General features: G+C 24.7%; 1 protein-coding gene across 5 annotated transcripts; it reads left to right on the forward strand.

Annotated features, from left to right (window-relative positions):
• Window positions 1-3,175: 3,175 nt before the first annotated feature.
• LOC122508172 (phosphatidate phosphatase LPIN3) lies at window positions 3,176-24,134 on the forward strand. Of its 5 annotated transcripts, none has more exons than XM_043621326.1 (12): window positions 3,176-3,638; window positions 11,856-12,788; window positions 13,965-14,137; window positions 14,226-15,182; window positions 15,863-16,074; window positions 16,278-16,454; window positions 17,570-18,100; window positions 18,285-18,369; window positions 18,451-18,724; window positions 19,042-19,545; window positions 20,617-20,720; window positions 22,512-24,134. In XM_043621326.1, the coding sequence occupies exons 2-12, from the start codon at window positions 12,600-12,602 to the stop codon at window positions 22,702-22,704; spliced, it is 3,399 nt and encodes a 1,132-aa protein (XP_043477261.1). In that variant the 5' UTR covers window positions 3,176-3,638; window positions 11,856-12,599; the 3' UTR covers window positions 22,705-24,134. The 5 variants fall into 5 exon arrangements, with proteins under 5 accessions (XP_043477261.1, XP_043477263.1, XP_043477260.1 ...); XM_043621328.1 differs by lacking the exon at window positions 22,512-24,134 and adding an exon at window positions 21,065-21,359 and having other exon boundaries at window positions 16,275-16,454; XM_043621325.1 differs by having other exon boundaries at window positions 3,178-3,638; window positions 16,275-16,454.
• The last annotated feature ends 583 nt before the right edge of the window (window positions 24,135-24,717 follow it).

The raw sequence follows: 24,717 nt of genomic DNA on the forward strand, positions 1-24,717 counted from the left end.
TAATAAAAAAAAGTTTTTTCCTTTGTTTAGCTTCTATATTAATAATAAAATCTCTAGTTAGTAATATGATGCAGCAAATGAGAGTGTAAAATATCAGGTCGTTGACTTAAAGACGCTGATGGTATAATGACGTACATTGTAAAATATAATGTATTTCCTTTCTCCAGGCGAAGCGTAAAAATTTAAAAAATATATATTCTAGATATTTTTCTCTGCGGCTTTATTCTTTCCTTAGATAAAATTACGTGCTTCCGCATGAAATTAGGTGCAATAAACAAGTAGCGTTTATCTTTCGATAATTTATCAACCGACCACATTTGAATTGTCATGTATATTATATCTAAAATGAAAATAACGATTCTTTAAAAACAAAATAGAATAGATATTAAAAAATGGAGATTATAAATATGTATAATAGGTAAAAACAAAAAAAAATGGAAAGAATAGAAAAAATATAAATAATAAAAATAAATAATACAAAAAAAATAATAGAAAAATAAAAAGAAAGAAGACTATTGTCTTGAGAAAAATGAAACAGAATAATAAACACAGTCTTTTTGCGACAATGAAGAAAAAACATTTCTAAAAGAAATATAATGCATATAATGAAATAATAACTGAATGAATGATTTTAAACAAAAAGAATAACAATAATATCTATTCAATTGACTATTATTCTTTATTATTTTCAAAAGAATCAATTATTAGAATCGTTAATAATCGTTAGGAAAAGGTAAACAAAAAGCACTGGAAAGATTTGTTTCAAATTTTTTAACTAATTTTTTAAAAAATTTGCTTACCTCCACCAGAAGAAAATTTTGTTTTAGCTATAATAACAAAAAGTCTGTTTTGTCAAGATGCTAATTTTATTTACATTCTAAATTTCCTTTATCGACAAAAATTTTCTATTTCTCCCCCACCATTGGGAGTGTGTAAAAACAACAATATAATTTTTTTACTATCGAAACAGTGGCAAAATAATTTTTATATTTAATATAGTTTTTATTTTTTTTTATTAAATATTTTTTATATTTTGTGGTTTGTCGAAAAAAACAATGCGGTATCAAATACTTTATTGTGTATATAAAATTGCGCAGATTTGAAACATAAACAAAAACATTACGTCTTATTTTCACGTGTATAAAATTTCTTCTTGGTAAAGAGAGATTTGATAATAAATGTTATTTGCACGGCTTTGCAATATAAAAAAATTAGCTGCGTTCTTTTTTTTTCATTACAGATATATGACGTTCTTTTTCATTAAACTATACAATGAATTTAATTGGAAATTTTAAAGAACTTTGTTTTCTCAAAAATTATAATAATTCGAATTCTTCTGAAAATAGTTCATTTTTTTAAATATTTATTTAATTAATTACTAAAAATAAAGGAATTTTAGTTAAAAACGCTAAAAAAATTGAAATTTGGAGAAGTTACAAATTTTATTGTAAGAAATTCAATTATATTCAAAAGTAATAAAATTATTCTTTGCAAAATTTCAATTGTGTTTAAAAATTTTTTTAAATTCTTTTCAAAATTTCAATTATCTTTATAAATATAATAAAATTCTTCTCCAAAATTCAATTATTTTCACAAATAATACATTTTCTTTTATGGGAATTCAATTATTTAAAAAAAATTGGAATAAAATTCTTCGCAAGAAATCAATTATTTTCATAAATATAATAAAATTTTTCTCGAGAATTGAATTATTTAAAAAAAAATTGAATAAAATTCTTCACATGAAATTAATTATTTTCATAAATAATAATATTTTTCTCTGTAATTCAATTATTATCAGAAATAAAATTCTTCACAGAAATTCAATTCTTTAAAAAAATTTTTAATAAAATTCTTTGCAAGAATTCAATTATTTTCATAAATAACAAAACTTATCGCAGAATTTCAATTATTTTTTGTACAATTTTAAATTGCATTTATTAAATATTAATTTTTATCTTAAAATTTTTTTTTAATTCGCCGAAAGAATTCAATTACCTACGTTTAAAAATTTTGATGAAATTCTTCATAAAAATTAAATTTTAAGAAATATTCAATTATTTAATAAATTATTTATTTTTGTATTTAAATAATTGAATTCTTGAAAAATTTCCTAATAAAAATTGATTAAAAAATGAATTTCACTTAAAATTTTTAATTATAAATGAATATTAAAAGCATTGTATAGCGTGAATTTTTAGAAATAATTGAATTTTGAAAAGGGTTCAAATTAAAATCTTTGGAAATTTGAAATTATAGTTACAATATTCTGATGATATAAAATAATGATTTTATCACTCTGCCATCTTGAATTTGCTATAAAACATGAAGGAATGGATCGATTTCTTAATGTTTTATAATAAATTATTCTCAAAAGTTATTGAAATTCAGAAGGTTTGAATTTAAAAATCTTAATTTCTATAGAGTAATGATTAAATAGATATTTATTGAAAAAAAAAGTTTTTGGTATTTTTGAATAATTTTCCAATTAATGAAATTTTTATAAAGTAAATCGCAGAATATTCGTTAGGGTCAGGGAAAAAGGCAAAATCAGTCAGGAAAAAGTCTGGAAATCAGGGAAAAGTCAGGGGAAGACAAAATTTAATTTAATTATTATTGAGTTTTTGGTAAAAAATGTAGTTTTAAATATCTCGAAAAATTTCGTTTTCTAATCTGGAGAACCTGGAAAAGTGATGAAATTTCAAATAACCAAAAGCGTGGCAATCCTGATTTCATGAAGAAGTTTATTAACTCCTTAATTTAAGAAGGAGTATAAAATTCGAACTCCTTAAATTTGACTCCTTTTGCTTCAACTCCAAAAAGGTGACGCGAATGTTTGATAGAACCCCATTTGGAGTTAAAAAAAGAACTCCTTTTTTTACATCGTACAACTTGCTGTCACGAACCATTTCTTCAACGATCAGAAACATCAGAAATGAAATAAGAGTCTTCATAATATACTTCTATAGAATTTACAGAAATCAGTATGAATCATCTATGTGTAAAAAATGTCTTTATTTGCCCAAATTTGAAAGAAGGGGGCCTGATCTCTCTGGTGCGAGATTTCTCCGCCAATCGAATTTAACATTTCTAAATAAATGAATAAAACGTCACTGGTCACCAGACGTTCTCAGACTGTTTAAGACTGTTTAAGACTCACAAACACACGTATCGTGCGCTCGGTCAAAGCCGATAAGTTTTGCCTTTATACTTGTTTCTATTCAGTTTGATTCAGTTTCACTGAGGCATTCGTACGAGACGTGTGTATTTGGATATTTCCCTTTCGCTTTGTTATACACGCGCTTCGGGCCAAAAGTCTATGCGCACTTAATTATATACTATACGTATATGTACAAATAAACAAATACAGCGTATGCTAATTAGTTTTATCCAAGTGCCTGCTCTACCTCTTTTCTATAATATAAACAATATATTTCAAAGTGCCATGTTTTGTGATAATTCTTTTGGAAAAGAATTTTCTTGAAAAGTTTCTTGAAAAGTGAAAGAAAAGGAATGATGTTCCAATAGTTGCCAATTTCAGAGAAGAAATGATGATTGTTTCGTAATTTAGAACGAGTCTTTCATGGAAACGAGAATTGGGAGCAGTTGATTTTCCACTTACGAGAACTTTCACATCTGTGAGTTATTTCACTTTCGGCATTTATCTCCTCTCTCTCTCTCTCTCTCTCTCTCTTTGTATACATAGAGTTAATTTTTTCAATATGCAAATATTTTGTAATTCTTAAAAAAAATTATCTTTTCTTACCTCTCGTTTTACGAACAATTTAATGATTTTTCTATATACATACATATTATGAGGAATAATCGTTGCGAAAACGTTCTAATCTTCTAATATTTTTGTTTTTTGTTATAATATATCGAAGATCTTACAAATGAAGAGAAATTACGAAATACTAAAAGAAATAGTAAGAAAGAATACTAATTATTCCAAATTATGGAATACCTATATTAATTATTCTTAAATTTTAATACCATTTTTTTTAATTCTCAACTATTTTAAAAACTGTTTTACTATTATTTATTTTATCTATATTTACTTTTATTTACAATTTATTTCACTATTAACTTAAAAGTATCAAATTACCACGAACTGATAAAAAAATGTGGATACAAAAAATTTGATACTTTCAAGAAAACTGTATTATTACTTATACTGTTACTATTTTTATTATATTTATTTATATATTTATAATAAATTTATAATTATTTATTTATATAACAGTTGTATAATTATAATAATAAAGTAATTATGTACTATTAATATTTTTACTTTATAAAAAATGTTATTTACCTTAATTTACATTAAATTTTTATGTTGAAAATAGTTATAATATTATTTTTATAGCTTCCTCGTGGAAGCATTGTTTTATTTTTCTTATCAAGTTTTAGATAAATTTAAATAGCAAAACGTACAAGGTTCATATTTTCTTTATGGTGTTTAAATCACCATTGAAGTATCATTAGTTTAATAATGCGCGAATTTTTCAATGATGAATAAGGTGCAAGTGAATCATTCCCGATTTATATAGTCTGATAAATAATTATGACTCTCCATTTAAAATTTAAAATTTTATTTTTGAATTTTAATTAAATTAACATTCTAATAATTTTTTGTTGACAAAAATATAATATTGTTAATTTAAGAAATCATTTCTTTTAACTTTTTAATTCTTCTTGCTCTCAAATATATTGTTCTCCATAATAAATTATAATGGAAAACATAATATTTGTTCTCCATTATAAATTATGTAAGATTTTATTTCTTTTAATTTTTTAATTCTTCTTGTTCTTAAATATTTTGTTTTCCACAGTAATTACACAGTTTTCCACAGTTCCAATTTACAAAATATTTGAGAACAACAGTATAAATTATAATGGAGAACAAAATATTTGAGAACAACATTATAATTTATAGTGGAGAACAAAATATTTAAGAACAAGAAGAAACAGTAAATTATAATTGAAAACAAAATATTTGAGAACAATATAATTTATAGTGGAGGACAAAATATTTGCAAACAAAAAAGAAAAACTCTGTTCTCCACTAAGAAGAATAATTTACAGCACACACATAATAGGAAAAGTGACATAATTTTCTTTTAATGAAACATTTTTTTCACCGATTACACAATATTTCATGAAAATTTTATAGATGACACGTTTCTTCAAAGCGAATAATTTCCGTATGACGTTTGGGAAAAATATATATATATACGTAGAAATAGTATAAATTTTTCTAAATTTTGTTCATTCATTTGTTGCGTTTGTTTACTTTATATTAGAAGCATATATGACGAATTAAGCTGAAGAGTAAAATTACACCGGTTGAAAATTTTTTAAACAATAACAATGTGTATATAATTAACAACAACGAAATTGAAAACAATTCGTATATACGTATACCTGATTTATCAAAATATTTACTTGAAATTTTATATTGCGAAACGTATGAGTCACGTGCATTTGTTATTTTGTTGTTGCATTAAGAAATTTCATTCACTTCAAAACAACCCAACTATTATAATGATTATGAATAACAATAAAATGTTTATTATTTTTTTTATTTTATTATTATTATTATTATTATTATTATTGCAAAGTAAATTTTATATTTAATAATAATAATTGGTATTATCAAAAATTATTATTATTAATTATTAATTATTATTATGTAAATGAGAATCTATAGAGTGATATTCTTAGCAAACTCTCAAGTGTAAAATTAAGGTAAACTTTGAAATGTGCGATAATTAAAGTGAATTAACGTGAAGATAATTAACTTAATAATATATGGAGACTTCCTAATTAAAACACACACTTGCTTTATATGACATCGGGAATAGTTGGAAACCGCAAATTTCAAATTCAATGCCAAGTCCATGATCAAGGGTCACAAGTTGGAAAAAAGCCAATTAAATTTATGCGAATTTTTCATCTCTGTAATTTATTGATAAATATTTGGTCGCATAGAAAGATAGGTCTAAAATAGTAAATATTTCATATTTTTTCAAGCAATCTAAACATTATCGCGCATTCAGTGTTCGAAATATTATAAACAATATTTATTTGTTTATCATAATATAAAACATAAAACAACGCATAATTGTGAAGAAGAATATTTTCCTCTACTTCAGGGGTGAATTTAACTGTAAAATATCTTTAGAAAATAATGCTTTCTTAATAAAAGGGCAAATAAGTTAAATAATAAATTATTTAATAAATATAAAAAACATATATTTACCAAAATGAAGAATCACAAATATCCCACATGTTTTATATTAAAATTGTTACGTGAAATCCTGACTTTCCCTATTACTATTACATAAATGTCTTCTAACTTGATTATATATTACATGAGAAAATACAACATATTTGCATATACATAGCTTAATAATAATTATAATAATAATAATAGTAATCAACAATTTATACTGATTTACAGTATATATACATTATTGATTTAAATTTACTATGAACAAACGGTTTTAAATAATTTTCTATAAGTAGAAAAGAAAAATCTTTCCATTTTCTGTATAGTTGAAAGCAACTGACAAAACATAATAAATATATCTAAATTTGGTTTAAAGTGATGCAATGTGTATACATCTGTGACTTCATCCCCATTTGGTTGCCGGAAGTTTTAACTAAAAATAGACGTAGTATAGTGGAAAAGTCTAAGCTCAATAAGACTCTCGATAAATTGTTATAAATGCATTTAAAGTCTAATGCTCCCCACTTTTTTTTAACAAATTAATTATTTTTTCCTTAAAATACGAAATAATAAATAATAATATAAAACAATTCTTCCATATTCTCTTCGAACAAATTATTATTTAAAGAAAATGTAAATATGTAAATAAATATTTATTTACCTAATAAAAGAAAATAATTTTGTATTTTATTTATTATTTTGTATTTCTTCGGAATTATTTTATATTTTATTTTTAAAAAAGATCATAAATATTAAAAAAAAAATCATTTCTACTGCGATAAATTATTAATTTTATTGTTTATTATATATTCAAACAAAAATAATATACAATTTTGAATATATGTATTTATAGTATAAAGAAAGTATAAACCCACGCTTACATGTGTAAATGTAATATTCGAGGTGTCTGCGGCACCGTTTTTTCCTTTAGGGTCACGGAAGGTCTCACGAATTTTTAGAAAGTCTGCGACGATAATGCACGTGTCAAATAATATCCAACATTTTTTTTCCCCTTCGAATTTCTCAAAACATTATTACAAAACATAATTTAATGTTATTTTTTATTATGTCCCAAATTAGTAAAATAATAAATAAATAATAGTAAACACTTTAATAATAAAAATAATATTAACTGTATGATAATTTTTACAACAACAGTAATATAATAAAGAAGTGACAGTTTACTTTTTTGTATCGTAAGCCTATATGTATATTGTTTAAATAAATTAATAATAAATATACCCTCAGAAAAAACTTACTTTTATATAAATCTATTTTGTTGTATAAACCTTATTTTAGAGTTTTTTTTTGGCTTTAAAAAAGCTTGTTTAAACTAAATTTGAATAATAATTGTCTAATTTAAATAAAAATTTGTTTAAATTTCGTAAATTTTGCGTTCGAAGAAATAATTTGGTCATACCTGAATACCGTATATTATGAATCTTTCACAATTATAAAAAATAAATAAAATGTATTAAAAATAGAGCAGTGAATTTCTTCGATAGAAAAATTTTCTCTAATTCAGAAATTCAAAGGAAAACCGAAAACTATAACGAGAGCAATGAACTCACGCAAATTGATTCGAGATTTTATATATATCTATATATTTTTTTCTATGTACGAACATGTGTACTTATATACATATATAAGTTTTATTCCCAGGCAATGGTCGGATTTATATTTAGATTTTATTTGCCATCAAGTGGTGTATATACTGCATATATACCAGTTTGGTCCAATTATTATGAAAGAGACATTTATTTTATTCATCCCTATACATATTATTATTATTATATATATTTGTGCCTTTACATCAATACTGGTAGCATTAAACATAAAAAGCATAGTTGGTATACATATATGAAAATTTAATACAAACGAGTTGGATATGTTTGAATCAATGATCCAATCAAAGGAAGCTCACAAAATGTTTCTACGTCAAAAGTGCATAATATATTTATTTAAACTTGCTGAAAATGTCAATGATTAATTAAAGCGTCAAATAAATGCCCATGAGAATATTCAAATTGAAAAAAACTCTTTCGACAATCATTATTATATGACAAATCATAATAAAAAATTATAAACAAACAAATGAGACAAAACGCAAAATTTAGTAAATTGTAAATGTTTATTTAAATCGCAAATAAATATTTATTTAGTTTAAACTTTAAATAAATAAAAAATTTTATTATTAATATTATTGTTATTATTGTATAAGAGGGGTCTATTATTTATTATTCACCAAGTGTTTGAAAACTATAATTTTCTGAAAAAAGAAAGAAAAACTCAAAATAAGAGTCACTGAATATCCGGTTATGGATCTTGAACTCTTGGCATGTAATTAAGAAATTTTTTGGCGAACCGTAACAAAGCGGATGAAGCAATACAATCTCAGATGACGCAGACATTAACATTTGGCTTCTTTCAAATACTTATATCAGGAAATTCATTTTATTGTCTCTTCTGATTTAATCCAAATTTTACAATACCTTTAGATTCAGACTGATTATAATGTATTCACTGTTTATCAATATAAACATTTTATCAAAAGATGAATATTCTCTCTTATATAGCATTTATAAAAAAAAACAACAACAACAATAAAGATATATAATTTTCACGGGAATTTTTCTTATCGAAGAAAATACTTTGTTTTGTTGATTAAATGCTTCTGAAGATGATGAATCATATTTACATAGTGATAATTATAATAAAAAGTAGATATATCCCCTCTCTGTCAATGTACATATTTATTGTATATGATAATAATTTGTTTGAAATAAATAATAAAATTGATTTAATTTTTGGTTTTCTTAAACTAATTATTTCGTGTATCTATTCAAAAAATTTTGCTTTAATAAAGAAACAAATTTTGTCTTTTTAGACAAATTGATCAAAAGATAGTAAATTTTGATGACAATTTTTTATAAAATTTAATATTTATTCGTACTAATTCTCCCTATTTTTGAAAATAGATAAATAATTATTAAATTAAATAAGAAAATTACTAAAAAAAAAATACATAAAAGATAAATAAAACAATGAAAAAACAACAAAACGTAAAAATCTTTGAGTAAAAAATAATTTTAAAAAAATATATAATTTGCATTATAACAACAAATTTACATACATATATAGTACAATACGTACAATGTTGAAGAAGTGAACAACAAATGACTAATATACTATTTGGCAAGGAAATGAATAATACATTAATAATGCATAAACGTTAGGTTAAAAATTTTTTAATGTATTTTTCACACGCTCATCACTTTTTTTCAAAAAGTATTTGAGTTGTCAACTAAAAATATAATTTCTTTCATGAAAAACAATATGATTTTTTCTACAATAACAGGAAACAGTAAAATATAATAATCAAGACAAATTTAAATTAACATTTTTCTAGTGAAATACTTAAGAAAAAAAATAATTTTTATTTAATTCTCGGAAGAAAGAATTAAATGAAACTCAAATTTTTTTTATTTTTGGACAACGTTTCAATGGAAAAGAAACCTTTTACTTGAGAAAATTTTTTTAATTATTATATAAAATAAATAAATTAGTATAAAGTGAAAAAAAACACTCATAGAAATTATAATATTTTCTCTGTGACCTATAATAATAATAATAATAATAATGATAATAATAATAATATAATTTAAAGAAAAAAGTTGAAAATAATTAAATTTGACACAATTGAAAAGTACCTATAAATTAATTAATACTTTAAAATTACATGTAAAAAATTAGTTAATTAATTAATAATTCAAATTTATGAATTATAATAATAATTAAAAAATTATTAATTATTTTTCAATAAAAATGACAATAATAATATAATAATAAATATTAGTGTAATAAAAATAACAATTATCTGCACATTTGACAAAATAATTCTCAGCTTGTTATCTGATTTTAGTGAATTGTACGGAAATTGCCACAATCGTAAATTTTGATTTTGTGCCAAAACACAAAATTCTGAGGCTATTTATCATCAAGAAGGAATTTTTTTCCTTAAAATATATACAATTCCTTTCAAAAAATATATGTATATATTTTTACTAACATTAAAATATTATATAATAGTAAATTATTTAATAAAAAAATTATCTATAATATTTATAATTACAAAAGTTATGTGCAATTTAAATTAAAATTTTTTTTAATTACAAAAATTATATAATGTATATAAAATTACATTTTACAGTTTTGAAAATAAATGCAAAACTTTTGGCAACAATTTTTTCGTAATTCCTAGATAATTTATTACAGTACAATAAATATTTTTAATTTTTTTACTATAAGTTTGATATTTAATTATAGCGTTTCTCTATAAAAGCGGAAAATTTTCAAATCTCCTCGAAATTAATTTATTAATTTAATATGCACATAATTTTGAAAGTTATTAAAATTTGATTATGGATGAGACATGTATACATTGCTCGTATAATATCTGTACACATACAAAATAATGTGAATACATTTAAGAAACAAAAATCCAAATTGAAAATAAATTTATCTAATTAAAAATTCTATATTAATTATAAATAATTTTATAAATATAAAATTCAATTTTTAAATTATAGAAATATTTTTTCTATTACTAATTTAGAAAGAATAATTAAATCAAAATTTTTTTAATATTTAAATAATTTAATTTATTTAAAATAAGAATATAAATAATTTTTTTTGTTCTGAAAAAAATATTTACGATTTTAGTTAAAATAAAAATTAGTAATTTAGTAATTTAGATTTAAAAAAATTGAATGGACTTATAATAATTAATTTTCAAACAAATAAAAGATACGTTAGAGAACTAGAAAAAAAAAAAACTTTTGACAACTAGAACAAGATTAATGTATACGTATATTATTTATAATGATATGTTTAATTTTTTGTTATGACGGAAAACTGGAAAATCTTGGTTTCAAAGTATAATTGCAAGAAATCTTTGTAAAGATTAAATTCACGTAATCATAAAATGTGTGTAAGCACTTTTTTTATTCAAGGTTCAATGATCAACATTTTTACAAAGAAAAGTAAATACATTGAGAGCCTTGAGAAAAATTTGCCCTTTACATTAATTCAATAGGTTACCCAATTTTCACTTACGATATTAGCAAATAGAAGAAAATGAATATATGTAAATTTATGTAAACATAAAACTCAATACAAATACATATTATAAATTTTAAAAAATAATTTATTTATTTAATTATTAATTAAATATTATATAATATTATACAAAATATTAAATTTATTATCAATTAATTTTTTTAAAATTTAATTTCTTTAAATTTAATTTAATTAAATTAATTTAAATGAATTTATTAATTTATTAATTAAATAATTAATTAAGTTAATTAAAATTTAAGATAATTAATAATTAATTTTAATTAAAAGTATGTCAATTGTCGATTTTAGAAAATAATAAAGTAATTATTTTTATTGTTAAACTTGATTTTCCAGTTCGTCATAATAATAAATGAAACATTAAAACCAGATTTAATTTAGGTCAGTGTATTATAAGAAAAATACGTTTTAAAATAAAAAATCTCATTATATAAATTCAATTAAAGTGATGAATTAACGAGAAAAATAAAAATCTTTTTTGTTTCAGTTCAAATTTTGCCGCTCAAGTGGCAAGAGACCACGTGACTGTCCCTTTTATTGACCGTGAAGTGTCCTGGGTTTTGATTGGCTCACTGCCCACGTGACCGAGTGCACGTCACTTTTGGCGTCTGCTGCAACAGCAGCAGCAGCAGCAGCCTTTGTCGAAACCAAAAGGAATCTTTAAGGGACAAAGGATTCGAGTTGTTTCTTTTGTACATTTTCTTCTCCATCACAGTAACAAAGAATCGTTTCCTTCGTATATCAAAACGTTCACCTGGTGAAGTTGATCGCGCGTCTTCATCGCGAACAAGAATAATTAATCACTGTCAAAACTACTTTATCCGGTTGTTGAATAATTTTTTTTTCTTGACAGTTCTGCAAATATATTTGTCATCATCGCAAGTGTGGTGTTTAAAATAAAATAATCTACTTTCCTGTTAAAAGGATTTTTTAAATTTCTAAATGAATCAATCAAGTGAAAGTAACTGTTGACACACAATAGATTGCTGGCATTGAGAATTCTACTGTCAAAACTCAATAAGATGAGGAAAATTGAGTGCAATTATATTTTTTGGAGCGTAAAATAGAAACATTTTGCAATTATTGTAATATTTGTAATTAACAAGAAATTCACAAATAAGATTGAAGGAAAGGGAGGATTTTTAATAATTGAGACGTGCATTTGTCATGTCTCAAGAAAATTACTGAGAAATTAAAATCTGACACCTGCGACGAAAAAAGAATTATTAAAATGTACAGCATGAACTATATTGGCAAGTTCATCAGTAACTTTCGTGATTTTTACAATGAAATAAATGCAGCAACTTTGACTGGGGCAATTGACGTTGTCGTTGTCGAACAACCTGATGGATCGTTCACCTGCTCGCCTTTTCATGTCAGATTTGGAAAATTGGGAGTTCTTCGTTCTCGCGAAAAAATTGTAAGCTATATTTTTAATACTACACTTAATCTTGAAGAAAATTGTCTTGGAGAACAAAAAAGAACTAATTTATTTACACAGAGAATTGTCCATTAATTTTTTTTATTTTGCATCCAACAAAGTTGAGTACAAAAAAATTAATAACAATGTTGATAAAAACAAGTCGCTTTCAAAAGATCCTAAAATAAATTATTTAAAATATATCAATAGTGGTAGATAGTGAGTTTTTTTTATTTTAAACTATTTTCAATTATTTTGGATTAATTCTCAAATTTTTTATTTATTATATTTTAATTACTTTCATGTAATTCCTATTTATTTTCAATTATTTGTAATTTTTTGTTAATTGATGACAATTATTGTACAATATTATCTAATTATTTTGTTTTTCATTTCAGGAATTGTATCATTTATATTTTTAAATAACTCCTACATTTATCTTTGACTAAAAAAAAATTTAAATAATCAATTTCGAGCTTGTACTAAAAAAAATGAAACTGAAGTTACCAACGTTTTTGTCGACGCAAAATGATAATTTATTTTTTAAAGACCAGGAAGTAAATAATTTTTTGAACTTAATTATTATTCTCATTGCATCCTAAATAAATTTTCAATCTAATCGCGACAAGGAAGACAATTAATTTAATTTCGTCGGCGTAAACTATGATAACTTGAGTTTAGTTACAAAAAAATTAGAGCTAGAAAATCTTAAAAAGGAAACAAGACAACGAAATGAGATGTACTAAAAAAAATTCATTATCTTTAATATTTTTTAATAATTTTATTAAATATTATAGTAAATTTCATTACCTCCATTTAAACTCAGTAATTTTTGAACTTTGAACTGTATGATAACAAAGGCATTATTTGCAGATAATTTTTTGATTGTACTTGTTCCGTCTGCTTAAGCGCAATTGCATAAGTGAATGCAATATAACGAGAAGCGAGTCATGAAAATAAATTTTCGTTAAAAAGTTAATTTAATCAATAAACAGACTTAATTCAAAGAAAAAAAACATCCAATTAATTAAAGTTGAAAATAATTCTATTTAATTATCAAGTGATAAATTTCATGTAATTAAAAATAATTGGATAATACTGTAAAATTCCCTTCTTTAATTAATAATTAACTGTTTTTTGAAAATTATTAAGAAAAAAAAATTTCTTTTGTCAAAGGTGGACATAGAGATAAATGGAGATCCCAGGCAAATTCATATGAAACTCGGAGAATCAGGGGAGGCATTTTTCGTAGAAGAAGTGAGTTCCAGTGGATGCCCTTTAGATTCTGAAATCCCACCGCATTTAGCATGTTCACCAATTCCAGACGACAGTTGCTTTCCGCCCGTCAGGTATATTTTCTACTCATTTTAGTTTATTAAACAATAAAAAAAATATTCAAAAACAAATTTTTAATTCAAATTCTTTTTTTCTCTTCAGATTCAATTTACTGTCGGAACTCCCACAGGAGCAACATGAAAAAATTCTCCGCGATTCGGTATTATCAATTGAGAGAGAAAAATGGGAGCAAATGTCCGCCTTGCCACCAGATCAACGTGAAAAATTCCTCGTCGAACAATTTTCCGATTTACCATTAGAATTACGTGAAAAATGGCTTCAAATTGCATCGATGACATCCGAGGAACGTGACAAAATGTTTAAAGAATATTACGAATCAATATCAACAACACAAAAGCAACAAATGATTCGCGAACAATATTCGGCATTAAAAAATGAGGACAAAGAACGATTGTTTAAGGAGAATTTCCCCGAATTACCCACTGAGCAAAGGGAGAATTTCGAGAAGGCATTACTCACCGATTGGCAGGAGCCAAAATGGGAAACTAAAGCTAATCTAATTAAAAATGATAATAACGATGAGGATGAGGAAATTTTCGATATGGACGGTTTGGATGGTGAACCAACGTCCATTCCGGTTTCAACGCCAAAATCATTTATAGCCGTGACATCGACAGATCGAATTCGTAAAATAAGTGTTGTTAATAATGATTTTCGTCCAATAATCGATGATCCACAAAGTAGTAGCAAGGAGAAATCGAGTGATGAATCTAATACATCGTTGACGAAGAAAATTTCCAAGGACGAAAGTATTGATGATACAAAGGGTGGCAAGAGAAAACGTAAAAGAAGAAGTGTCATGAAGAAGAAAAATTCGCAGAGAAAAGCGAGTAATGGCAGTAGTAGTCAGGCAGAAATGAGCGAAAGTGATAATCTAGTCGTTGAGGAATCGCCGAATGACATTTCGAAAAGTTCATCGACTGAAATTGATAATTCCGAAAACTCAATATCTACAGTTCTTGCTACTTTCAAAACTGAGACAACAACAATACTTCCAGAGACTGATTTTCACTTTTTTAGTGATACGGAAGTTACCAAGTGAGTTTGCTCAACAGCAATTTTTCATTAATATGCCTTGCGCTTTATCTGTTTTCATTTTTATTTTCTCCTTTTATTTCGTTTCGCTAATTGTTAGTATTTTTCAGTTTTTTCTTTCAGTTTTGAACAAAAAAACCGAGTATACAGTTTTGGAGTTGTCGATCTTTTGGTTTGAACTTTCTTTTCACAATAATTGTATAAAGAAAAATACTCTGAAAAAAATTTATTTCATTCAAGTAACAGATTACTTGTCGATTATCAAAAATATACTTGAATCAAATAATTCTAAGTCAATTAAATGATATTTGCTTCAAATACAGAAATTATTGGTCCAAATAACATTTAATTGATTTTTAAATAAAAATTATTTGATTCAAGTAAATATTTATTTGACAATAGACAAGAAATCGGTTATTTGAATCAAATAATTTTTTCCCCAGTGTATTAAATTATTTCTCTTATATCGAAATATTTTTAATTAAAGTCTTATGAAGTAGAAATTTGAAAATAATAACTGAAAATAAATTTACAGTTGATATTTTCTCAATTTCGATTTTTCTCTATGCAGTTGACGGGAGAGAATCTGAAAACAAAAGCGACAAATATTCACGATACACTGCACTACGACACTTAGCATTTTGTGGTTGTAATTCTTTTATTTTTATTTTCACCCTTAAAAGGAATCGGGATTCCAGGCCATGCTCGCCCGTACAATCGGATTCAGAGTTTGAAGTCCGCAAAATATCACTGGAAACAACCGATTTGGATGGTGACAAGAGTCATCAGAGTTGGCGATGGGGCGAATTGCCAAGTCCACCACCAGACTCTGCGTACAATTCTCACAAGAATTCAATAATAAATTCGACTGTTCAATCATCACAAAATAATGACAGTAAGTATTATCTTTATTCTTCAAAATCATTGTTTTTTTCAGTTCTCCCATCTCTAGGCCTGTGATCGATTATTATTATTATTATTTTATTAGAATTCATATTTAGTAGAATTAAAAGCTTGTAGGTTTTTTTTAAGCACTTATTCACTTTTTCACCTCTTTCTACTAACCATTTTGCTAACCTGCTTTTGAAATGGTAGCAGAGGCACGTCGTTCTATGCTCAGTGGCATGTTCTCCTTCATGAAGAAGACTTCTCGCGTAAGGCACAATCCAGAATCAGAGGGGATTTATCTTAGTGATATTAAAGCCGATGAATTGGATCCCGAAGTTGCAGCTCTCTATTTCCCCTCTTCCCATCGTGGTCCTTCGGTTGTTAAAGGTATTCAAAAATTAAAGCTTCCTCCTCTGCCTTTAACACTTTTTCTTAATCGCGACATTTTAATCATTTTTTTCTACTCTATCGATTCCACAGAAGGATTCTTTTCATTATTTCTCTCATTTTCATCAATTTTTTTCTTTTTGCAATATTCAGGGCTCGAATTAGGTTCGCAAATCCCGTATAGGTGCGTAAATTTGCTCGAAGTCCGGAAAAATCAGTTTTTTTTTTGGAAAAAAAGATCCGTAAAGTCCGTAAATTGATTGAGAAAAGACGAAAAGTTCGTAAATTCTACGATATAATTTGGAGAATTTTAGAGAAATTACAAATGATTGCAGAAATTCAATTACTTTCAAAAGTAATAAAATTCTTCACAAAAATTCAATTTTGTTCAAAAATTTTTAAAAATTCTCATCAAAATTTCAATTATCTATAGAAATAATTAAATTCTTCTTCAAAATTAAATTATTTTCAAAAATTTTCCTCAATTCAATGATTTTAAACATCTACTGTTTTAATAAAATTTTTCAAAACAATTCAATTATTTAAAACAAATTTTGATAAAATTCTACGATTTTGTAAAATTGAATTGTAAACAAATGAAATTGGAAATTCTCAATGAACTTTTTCAAAAATTCTTAAAAATAATTCACTTATAGAAGAATTTTAGTTAAAAACACGAAAAAAAATTTAATTTTGAAAAAGTTACAAATTATTGCAGAAACTCAATTATTTTTAAGAATAATAATATTCTTTGCAAAAATTTAATATTGTTCAAAAATAATTCTTAGGGATTATTAGGGAGTCGAAGACTCGGAGTTATCGATATCTTCATGTTTTATAGAATTATGAAAAATTTAATTTATAGTTTTAGGTATTTTTGGTCCGTAAAGTCCGTATTTTTAAATACTTTCACTAGTTCGAGCCCTGCAATATTTAATACACATTTAATCCAAAGTAACAAACCCGTATTGTGAAGAAAATTTGGTAAAAATTTATTTTTAGAATTTTGTATTTTGTACATGAATTAGTTATTAATAATATTCTAATGAAAATAACAAATAATCTTTATTATTGTCCCTAGTAAATTCGAAACATGAATTTTTGTTATTGTTTAGAAGGAAAAACATTAGACGAAGAAGACGCGGAATCTGGTAATGGTCCAAGTTTACCACAAAGTCCAAATAGTTTCGAGGGCGTTATTGGAGGGCCAAAATCGCTAGACAGCGATTTTGAGGAACCAAAAAATTCCCTATTTGAAAATATTGACGTGAGTCTCTCATTGTGTGGGGGTCTCGAATCAGAGCATGGTCCATCGGACATTGCTTTTCATCAAAATCAATTGCAATTTGAGGATTTATGCGCCGATCCAAAATTATATGAGAATCCAAATCTAACTGTTAAAATAAATGGAAAATACTATAATTGGACAACGGCTTGTCCGATAATAATGACACTGGCTGTATTTCAACGGCAACTACCTCAATCGGCCGTTGAGGTTTTGTATTCTCAATATATGCCGATATTAATGCACGACGATAAGAAAATGGAGAATGAAACGAAGCCAGAGGGTCGCAGTAGTTATAGTTCTTGGTTTTCATGGCGACGATCCACTCAGCCACCAAAAAAGTCCCAAGAAATTAGTCAAGGTGATTTTTCAATTGAAAATCAATTCAATAAATTTCGAAAACCAGAAAAATGCTATTTATTATATTATTTAATTTTCATTCATTTTATATTTTTAATTTCTCATACTTTTCTAATTTTACAATTTACAATTATTTTAATTTTTAATATTTTTGAATTTTATATTTAAAATTTTTATTTTTGCAGATGAAACTGATGCACTTACAGAGCAAGATAATATTGAGGCGAAAGAAGAAACAGTATTAGATGAAACTGATAAACCAAACGAAGAGTACGTATTTGAATTTGCAATCTGGATTTAAATTTGCAATTTTACATATTCTCTTTTCTTACATAAAATTTATATTTTTAGAAAAATAAAGACTGCGGAACCAGTACAAGTAATAATAACAACTGGTGATGATAAAATTGAAGCAACAGTAAATATTCCTGATACTCATAAGGAAATAAGTGTCGTGAAAACGGAGAAAGAAAATGAGAAGGAGGGCGAGAGTTACAGTGGCAGTGAAGATTCTGACAGTAATCAAAATAAAACGCCGGGTATTAAAATTCCAATGGAAAGGAGACCCTATTACGAGGCTACGGAAAAATACAGAAAAACTCTCAGACTCTCCTCCGAACAAATTGTGAGTTTACTAATTCTATATTGCAAATATTTTTCTTCAAATTCAATTTATTTTTTATTCACTTTAGTAAAATTTGAAAATTGTTCTTTTACACTTAAAAAAATTAATCTCTTCTTTATAATTATGAAGAAGAAGGAAAAATAGAGAACTATTTATTTAATAAATTCGTCAAATTGCAAAAAAAATGAATGAAACAAAAACATAAAATTGAAAAAAAGATTCTTAAGAATTTTTTTATAAAGTAAAAAATAATAAAACCTTTTTTTTAATTGCTTTCTGAAAGTAAATGAACTAAGAATGAAATATTAAATTTGAAGGTAACACTCAACTTGAAGGAAGGTCCAAACGAAGTGGTATTTAGTGTGACGACAGCCTATCAAGGGACAACGCGTTGCAAATGCCACATTTATCGATGGCGATGGGACGATAAAATTGTTATTTCAGACATTGATGGAACAATAACGAAATCGGATGTTCTCGGTCACATATTGCCGATAGTTGGAAAAGATTGGGCGCAATCTGGTGTTGCTCAACTTTTTACCAAGATTAAAAATAATGGCTACAAACTACTTTATCTATCGGCGAGAGCAATTGGCCAAGCGAGAGTTACGAGGGAATATTTAAAAAGTATTAAGCAAGGTGATTTATCATTGCCCGAAGGACCATTGCTCTTGAATCCGACAAGTTTAATATCGGCATTTCATCGCGAGGTCATTGAAAAGAAGCCCGAGGAGTTTAAGATTTCCTGCTTGAGTGATATACAAGCTCTCTTTCCCGAGGATTCGAAACCATTTTACGCTGGCTATGGAAATCGTATCAATGTAAGAATTATTTTTTTATTTAAACATTTTGCTTTTTATTTTTAACTAGCAAATATTACGCGCGCGGAACGTGATGTTCAATTTATTATTTTTATGCAAATTACAACATTTTTTATTTTCAAATATGAAAATTTTTGAATAATTTCAGATTCAAACATCAAAATAAAAAAATAAAAATTTTGTTTAATAAAAATTTTATTATTTTCTATTATTTTCGAAAAAATTCAATTATTTTCTAAAATATTAATAAATTCTTTGTAAATAGTAAAATTCTTTGCAAAAAATAAATTCTATTTAAAACAGTTTTACAAAAGAATTATATTTTTTTCCTAATTCGTTATAAAAAATTTCAATAGAATTCAATTATATCTTTTAAAATTTTAATAAATCCTTCGAAAAATTCAAATATATTTATAAGTAGTAAAATTCATTGCAAAAATTCAATTATTTTTAATTTTAATGCAATATTATGAAAGAATTCAATTCAATAATTAAATGTTCAATTTCAATTATTAATAAACACGATTATTTTAAAATCTTCAAAGAAATTGTTCATAAAATTTTTTTTAATACCTAATTTTGAAAATTTTATTCAAAGAATATTACAATTTTTAAAAAATCTTTAAAAAATAATGAGGATTCAATTTTACTTAAGATTTTAAATATTAGCGATAAAATTTCACAATGTGTTACGAAATTTAAATGTTCGGTCTTGAAAGAAATTTCGACATTTGTTTTCAAATTTGTTAGAAAAAATAAATTGCCCCATTAAAAACTAGTCATAATATGTAAATTATTGTGAATTTCGTAATAATTGAAACTTTTAATTTACTAATTAATACATTAATAGTATTAATTACTAAAAGTTGTTAATAATTAATTAATTACTATAAGTAATTAATATTTCTACAAGCAATTAATACTATTACTTAATAATAATTAAATTAGGCATTTAAAATTTTTAAATTAATAATTATTGTAAAATGTTATAAAAAATTTTGCTAAAATCATAATTCTTGATTGGGTAATTAAAATATAATTATAATAATTTATGTTTTCTTTTAAAATTAGGATGTTTGGGCCTATCGAGCAGTTGGTATTCCAATAATGCGCATCTTTACAATTAATCATCGTGGCGAATTAAAGCACGAATTGACGCAAACATTCCAATCATCGTAAGTAGTCTTTAATTCCATTAATTAAATACAGAGAAAATAATTTTCATTTATTTTCTCCTTATTCTATCGAAATAAACTTTTAATTTTACACAAGTATATTTAAAATTTAATTTGATTATTTGTCGACGCAAATAAAAAGATAAAATACTAGGAAATCACAAACAAATATTAAATATGGCAATAAAATACGTTTTATGAAAAAAAATAAAAGAAGAAGAAAAAGAAGAAATTAATACTTAAAAAAACAAGGCTGCTGAATGAAAACTTGGAAAAGAAAAGAATAATAAATTTTCTTTGAAAAAATAGGTATTTGACAGTGTGGGTTATTTGTGTGTTCACAGCTATGCCTGTCAGAGCAAAACTGTCAATGAGTTGTTCCCGCCACAGTACAAAACTGAACAAATATCAACTTTTCATCGATGACAACTAGACTCGAGAGAAATTAAATAATCAGATTAGCAAATTTATTCAAAAAGAAACTCAAAATATCAATTTTTATGATTTTAATTATACGAGCATTTCATAGAAAATAATGCAAGGAAAGATATTTTAATTAATGATAGATGAAAAAAGAGAGAAATATTTTTATAAAGTTATTTTTTTAAAAATCAAAGTATTAAAGAAAATAGTAAATTATTTTCAACAGAAGTATTTTTTTAAAATACCCAGTCGTATTGAAGAAAATTTTAGAATATGATTAAAAATTCAAAGCAAATTGAGGTCAGAGATCTGTTTTTATTTTAAGATCCAAAGTAGCTCTTGTGAATTCCTTTTTTATTCGTTTTTCTTTAAAAAAAAATGACGATGAGTCGTTTCGTTATAAGCAACCACTTCTGCCTATCTTCTTATAATTTAATAGGGTAAGCACTTGTTAGTATTTGATTTTCTCATTTTGACAATATGCTTTTTTGCAGAATTTAGTTGCTCAAGTTTCCTCTTTTTTTCATTCACAAGCCCTCTTCTTTTAATTCATTTTATTGCTTTCCTTTACCATTAATAACTTTATATATTTTTTCTTTCGAGTTTTCAATATCAACTTTTATGACATTTCAAAGCTTTGGTGGATACTAAGTTTTTCGACTAATAAAATTGCTAAGGAAATTTAATATCTGGCAAAATTATAAATATCAACAATCAAAATTTCAGAAATACAAAAAAATCTGAAAAATTAGTCTTTTAAATTATTAAACTGACAAAATTTGATAAATTTGTACGGTGGATTTTCTAATAAATTGTCAGAATAATTTTCTTCGAATATTAATTAAAGTGAGAATAATTATTAATATAGAATAATTATTCCTACTTGGATGCTTGACATTTTTACTTTATGGAGAATTGGAAAAAATAGAAATATTTAGATAATTTGTGCAGTTTTCCTTTTTCTAACAAATTATGAAATAATACAAATTATTATTTTTTATTGAAACAACTTTTTCGGCTATTTGCATTTTTTCAATTTCTAATGAAATAAAATGTTGAACAAAAATTATACGTTTTGTTACGATTGCTAAATATTGTGATAAATAAAATTTATCATGTTTTCTAATTATGATTTACAGTAATTATTAAACCAATTAATATTGTCATTTTTCCTACTGTATCTAAAAATCAACATGGCTGGAGACATTTAATATCGAGAATAACAATTAATCATTTTTCTTTTTTTTAGAAACTATTGGAGTTTTGCCACATTCATTAATTATCAAAAACAGCATTCTGTTTCATAAAGGCGTCAGCCTTTTGCTCAGAGATAAAAATTTTAAATAAAATTCTCTTTTTTCGTTTCAGATATTCAAATATGAGTTTTATAGTTGATCACCTCTTTCCTGCTTTTCGTGAGGACGCGGCAGATGAATTTAGTCAGTTTGCTTACTGGAGAGAACCAATAACAGAAATGAATCTCGATTCATTGGTCACTGATTCTCAAAGTACATCGAAAATTGCTTCTCCTTCTTCAACTTCAACGTCATCAAAAAAATAAGAAAAAAAAATTATACATTATCTTCAGTTATTAAGTAGCTTTGAGAAATATTTTTTTCCTTAAAAAAATGAATTGTATATATTTAGTTTCAATTTATGGTGGATTTTGTTTTTTTAATTACTGCTATATAATTATAGTTTTCGTCTTTGGTGTTTAAATGCAAAACACATTCCAAGGCAGGTGATATCAGAATTAAATAATATAATTTAAGTTACCGACACTGGCTGTCTTTAGTATTAAGTTTTTTTTGTTGACGTAAATTTTGGTGCCTAATTGTAGTTAATGTGCCTAGCAATGTGATCACAATTTTTCATCAAAGTTTTAAGAATGAAAAGGGAATAGAAAATCGTGAAAATATTTGTTTTTATGAAATTTAATAATAGATGTGGACAGTTAGAAAAAAGGTATCAGTTTATGACAAAATGCACTTAGTTTATATTTAGCAAAAAAAAAAAAAATCTACATATTTGAATGAAAGAAATAGTACACTGACTATTATTAGGATTTATTGTAAAATGACTGTCTCAGATTTACTGGATTTATTGTTTAAAAAAGCAAAAGTCTAGTCCTTGCCAGTGATTTAAATCACGAGACCCATATATTTTTTCCCTTGATAATTTTTTAAGTTTAAAAAACCTGAAAAATGTGTGTGATAGAATTTAATATTTTTTAGACATTAAAAACGATTCCTTTTGCAATCACTTTAGTTTAATTTATTACTGTGCGATTTGAATTGCTTTCTGTTTTTTGTATTTTTTACAATCTTTATGTAAAAATTATTTATTCGCTCCATTTTTTTTATGAAAGTTTTTAAGCTACGTGAAATTATGTATTATAAATATTCAAGCAATGAAAAACGATTGAAGAAATTTGTGATACCCGATCAAATATTTTTATATTGTAATTTGTTTAATTTTTTTTTCTTCCGCTTGTACGGTAGCATTCCATTGTACCTAATTTTTACAGAAAGAAAAGTAAAGGTGGAATTTAGTTTTGAAAAGAGATTTAGAAAATATTTGTTTCTTTTTTTTGCAAAGTAAAAATAACTTTTTTATCAATGATGGAAAAAGAAAAATATTTGAATTTTTTTCACAATACAGCTAATTCTATGTAATGGAAAATAAATATAGTAAAAATAGGGTACAAATGCATTTTACCAAAGATAGTACACAAATCAAGCGAATATCACTTTGCACATATGGAAATGATAAAAATTATTGAATTTTATGAATAATTCGCTGGTCGATTTGTGTTTGCTGTTCTCATATATACAATACTCTCCTTTCATCAAAGTGCAAATCATACGCGTTGTATTATAAAAATCGTTTCCTCTAATTTGTATAAGAAACTTATTGGAATTTCTAGAATTTTGTCTTATATTTTACTCTAGTTATGTGCTACATGGTATAAATACATTTAGTTTCTCTGAATTGTCATTTTTCTTCATTCTTTTCCCTGACAATCACAATTAATTCACAAGTTTTCAGACATGACAATTAACTTTTCATTTCAAATAAAGTATAATTATTTTAAATTCTTTCATTTAAAGGAAAAGTAAATTTCCATTTCAAATAAATTTATTTATTTATTTGAAAATTATATTTTGCGAAACTATTTATAACCTTTTTTATATAATTAACATTTTCAGATGTTTGAAAATTAATTTTAAATCAGATATAATTTATTTTCTGCTTATACAAATTTTAAAGTTTATTTATTTTTATAGAAATATATTTACTCTGTTTATTCGTTTTTTAAAAATAATTTCTTGATCAATCTTGATTATTTAATATTGATGTTTTACTATTGAGCCATCGATTTTTGCTCTGAAATGGTAATAAGAAAGTTAATGAAACAAAAAAATAATTCAATGAAAAATCTTAAATTTTAGAAACAAATATTCAAACAAAATTTGTTATTTAGAATTCAAATATTCGTTAAATTTTCCAAAATTACTTCGGTCTTGTTCGTGAGTTCATTACACCTTGTGCAAGAATCCATTCCAATGTTTAA

Source organism: Leptopilina heterotoma, unplaced genomic scaffold (genome assembly GCF_015476425.1).
Source record: "Leptopilina heterotoma isolate Lh14 unplaced genomic scaffold, ASM1547642v1 Lhet_53, whole genome shotgun sequence".
In the NCBI taxonomy this organism is placed as follows: domain Eukaryota; kingdom Metazoa; phylum Arthropoda; class Insecta; order Hymenoptera; family Figitidae; genus Leptopilina; species Leptopilina heterotoma.

What these genes read in the sequence shown, in the direction of transcription:
- LOC122508172 (XM_043621325.1), top strand. Translation starts at nt 12,600, where the DNA reads ATGTACAGCATGAACTATATTGGCAAGTTCATCAGTAACTTTCGTGAT. An exon ending in ACTGATAAACCAAACGAAGA is followed by an intron (nt 18,370 to 18,450) that starts GTACGTATTTGA and finishes TTATATTTTTAG; the next exon opens with AAAAATAAAGACTGCGGAAC. An exon ending in ACGCAAACATTCCAATCATC is followed by an intron (nt 20,721 to 22,511) that starts GTAAGTAGTCTT and finishes TTTTCGTTTCAG; the next exon opens with ATATTCAAATATGAGTTTTA.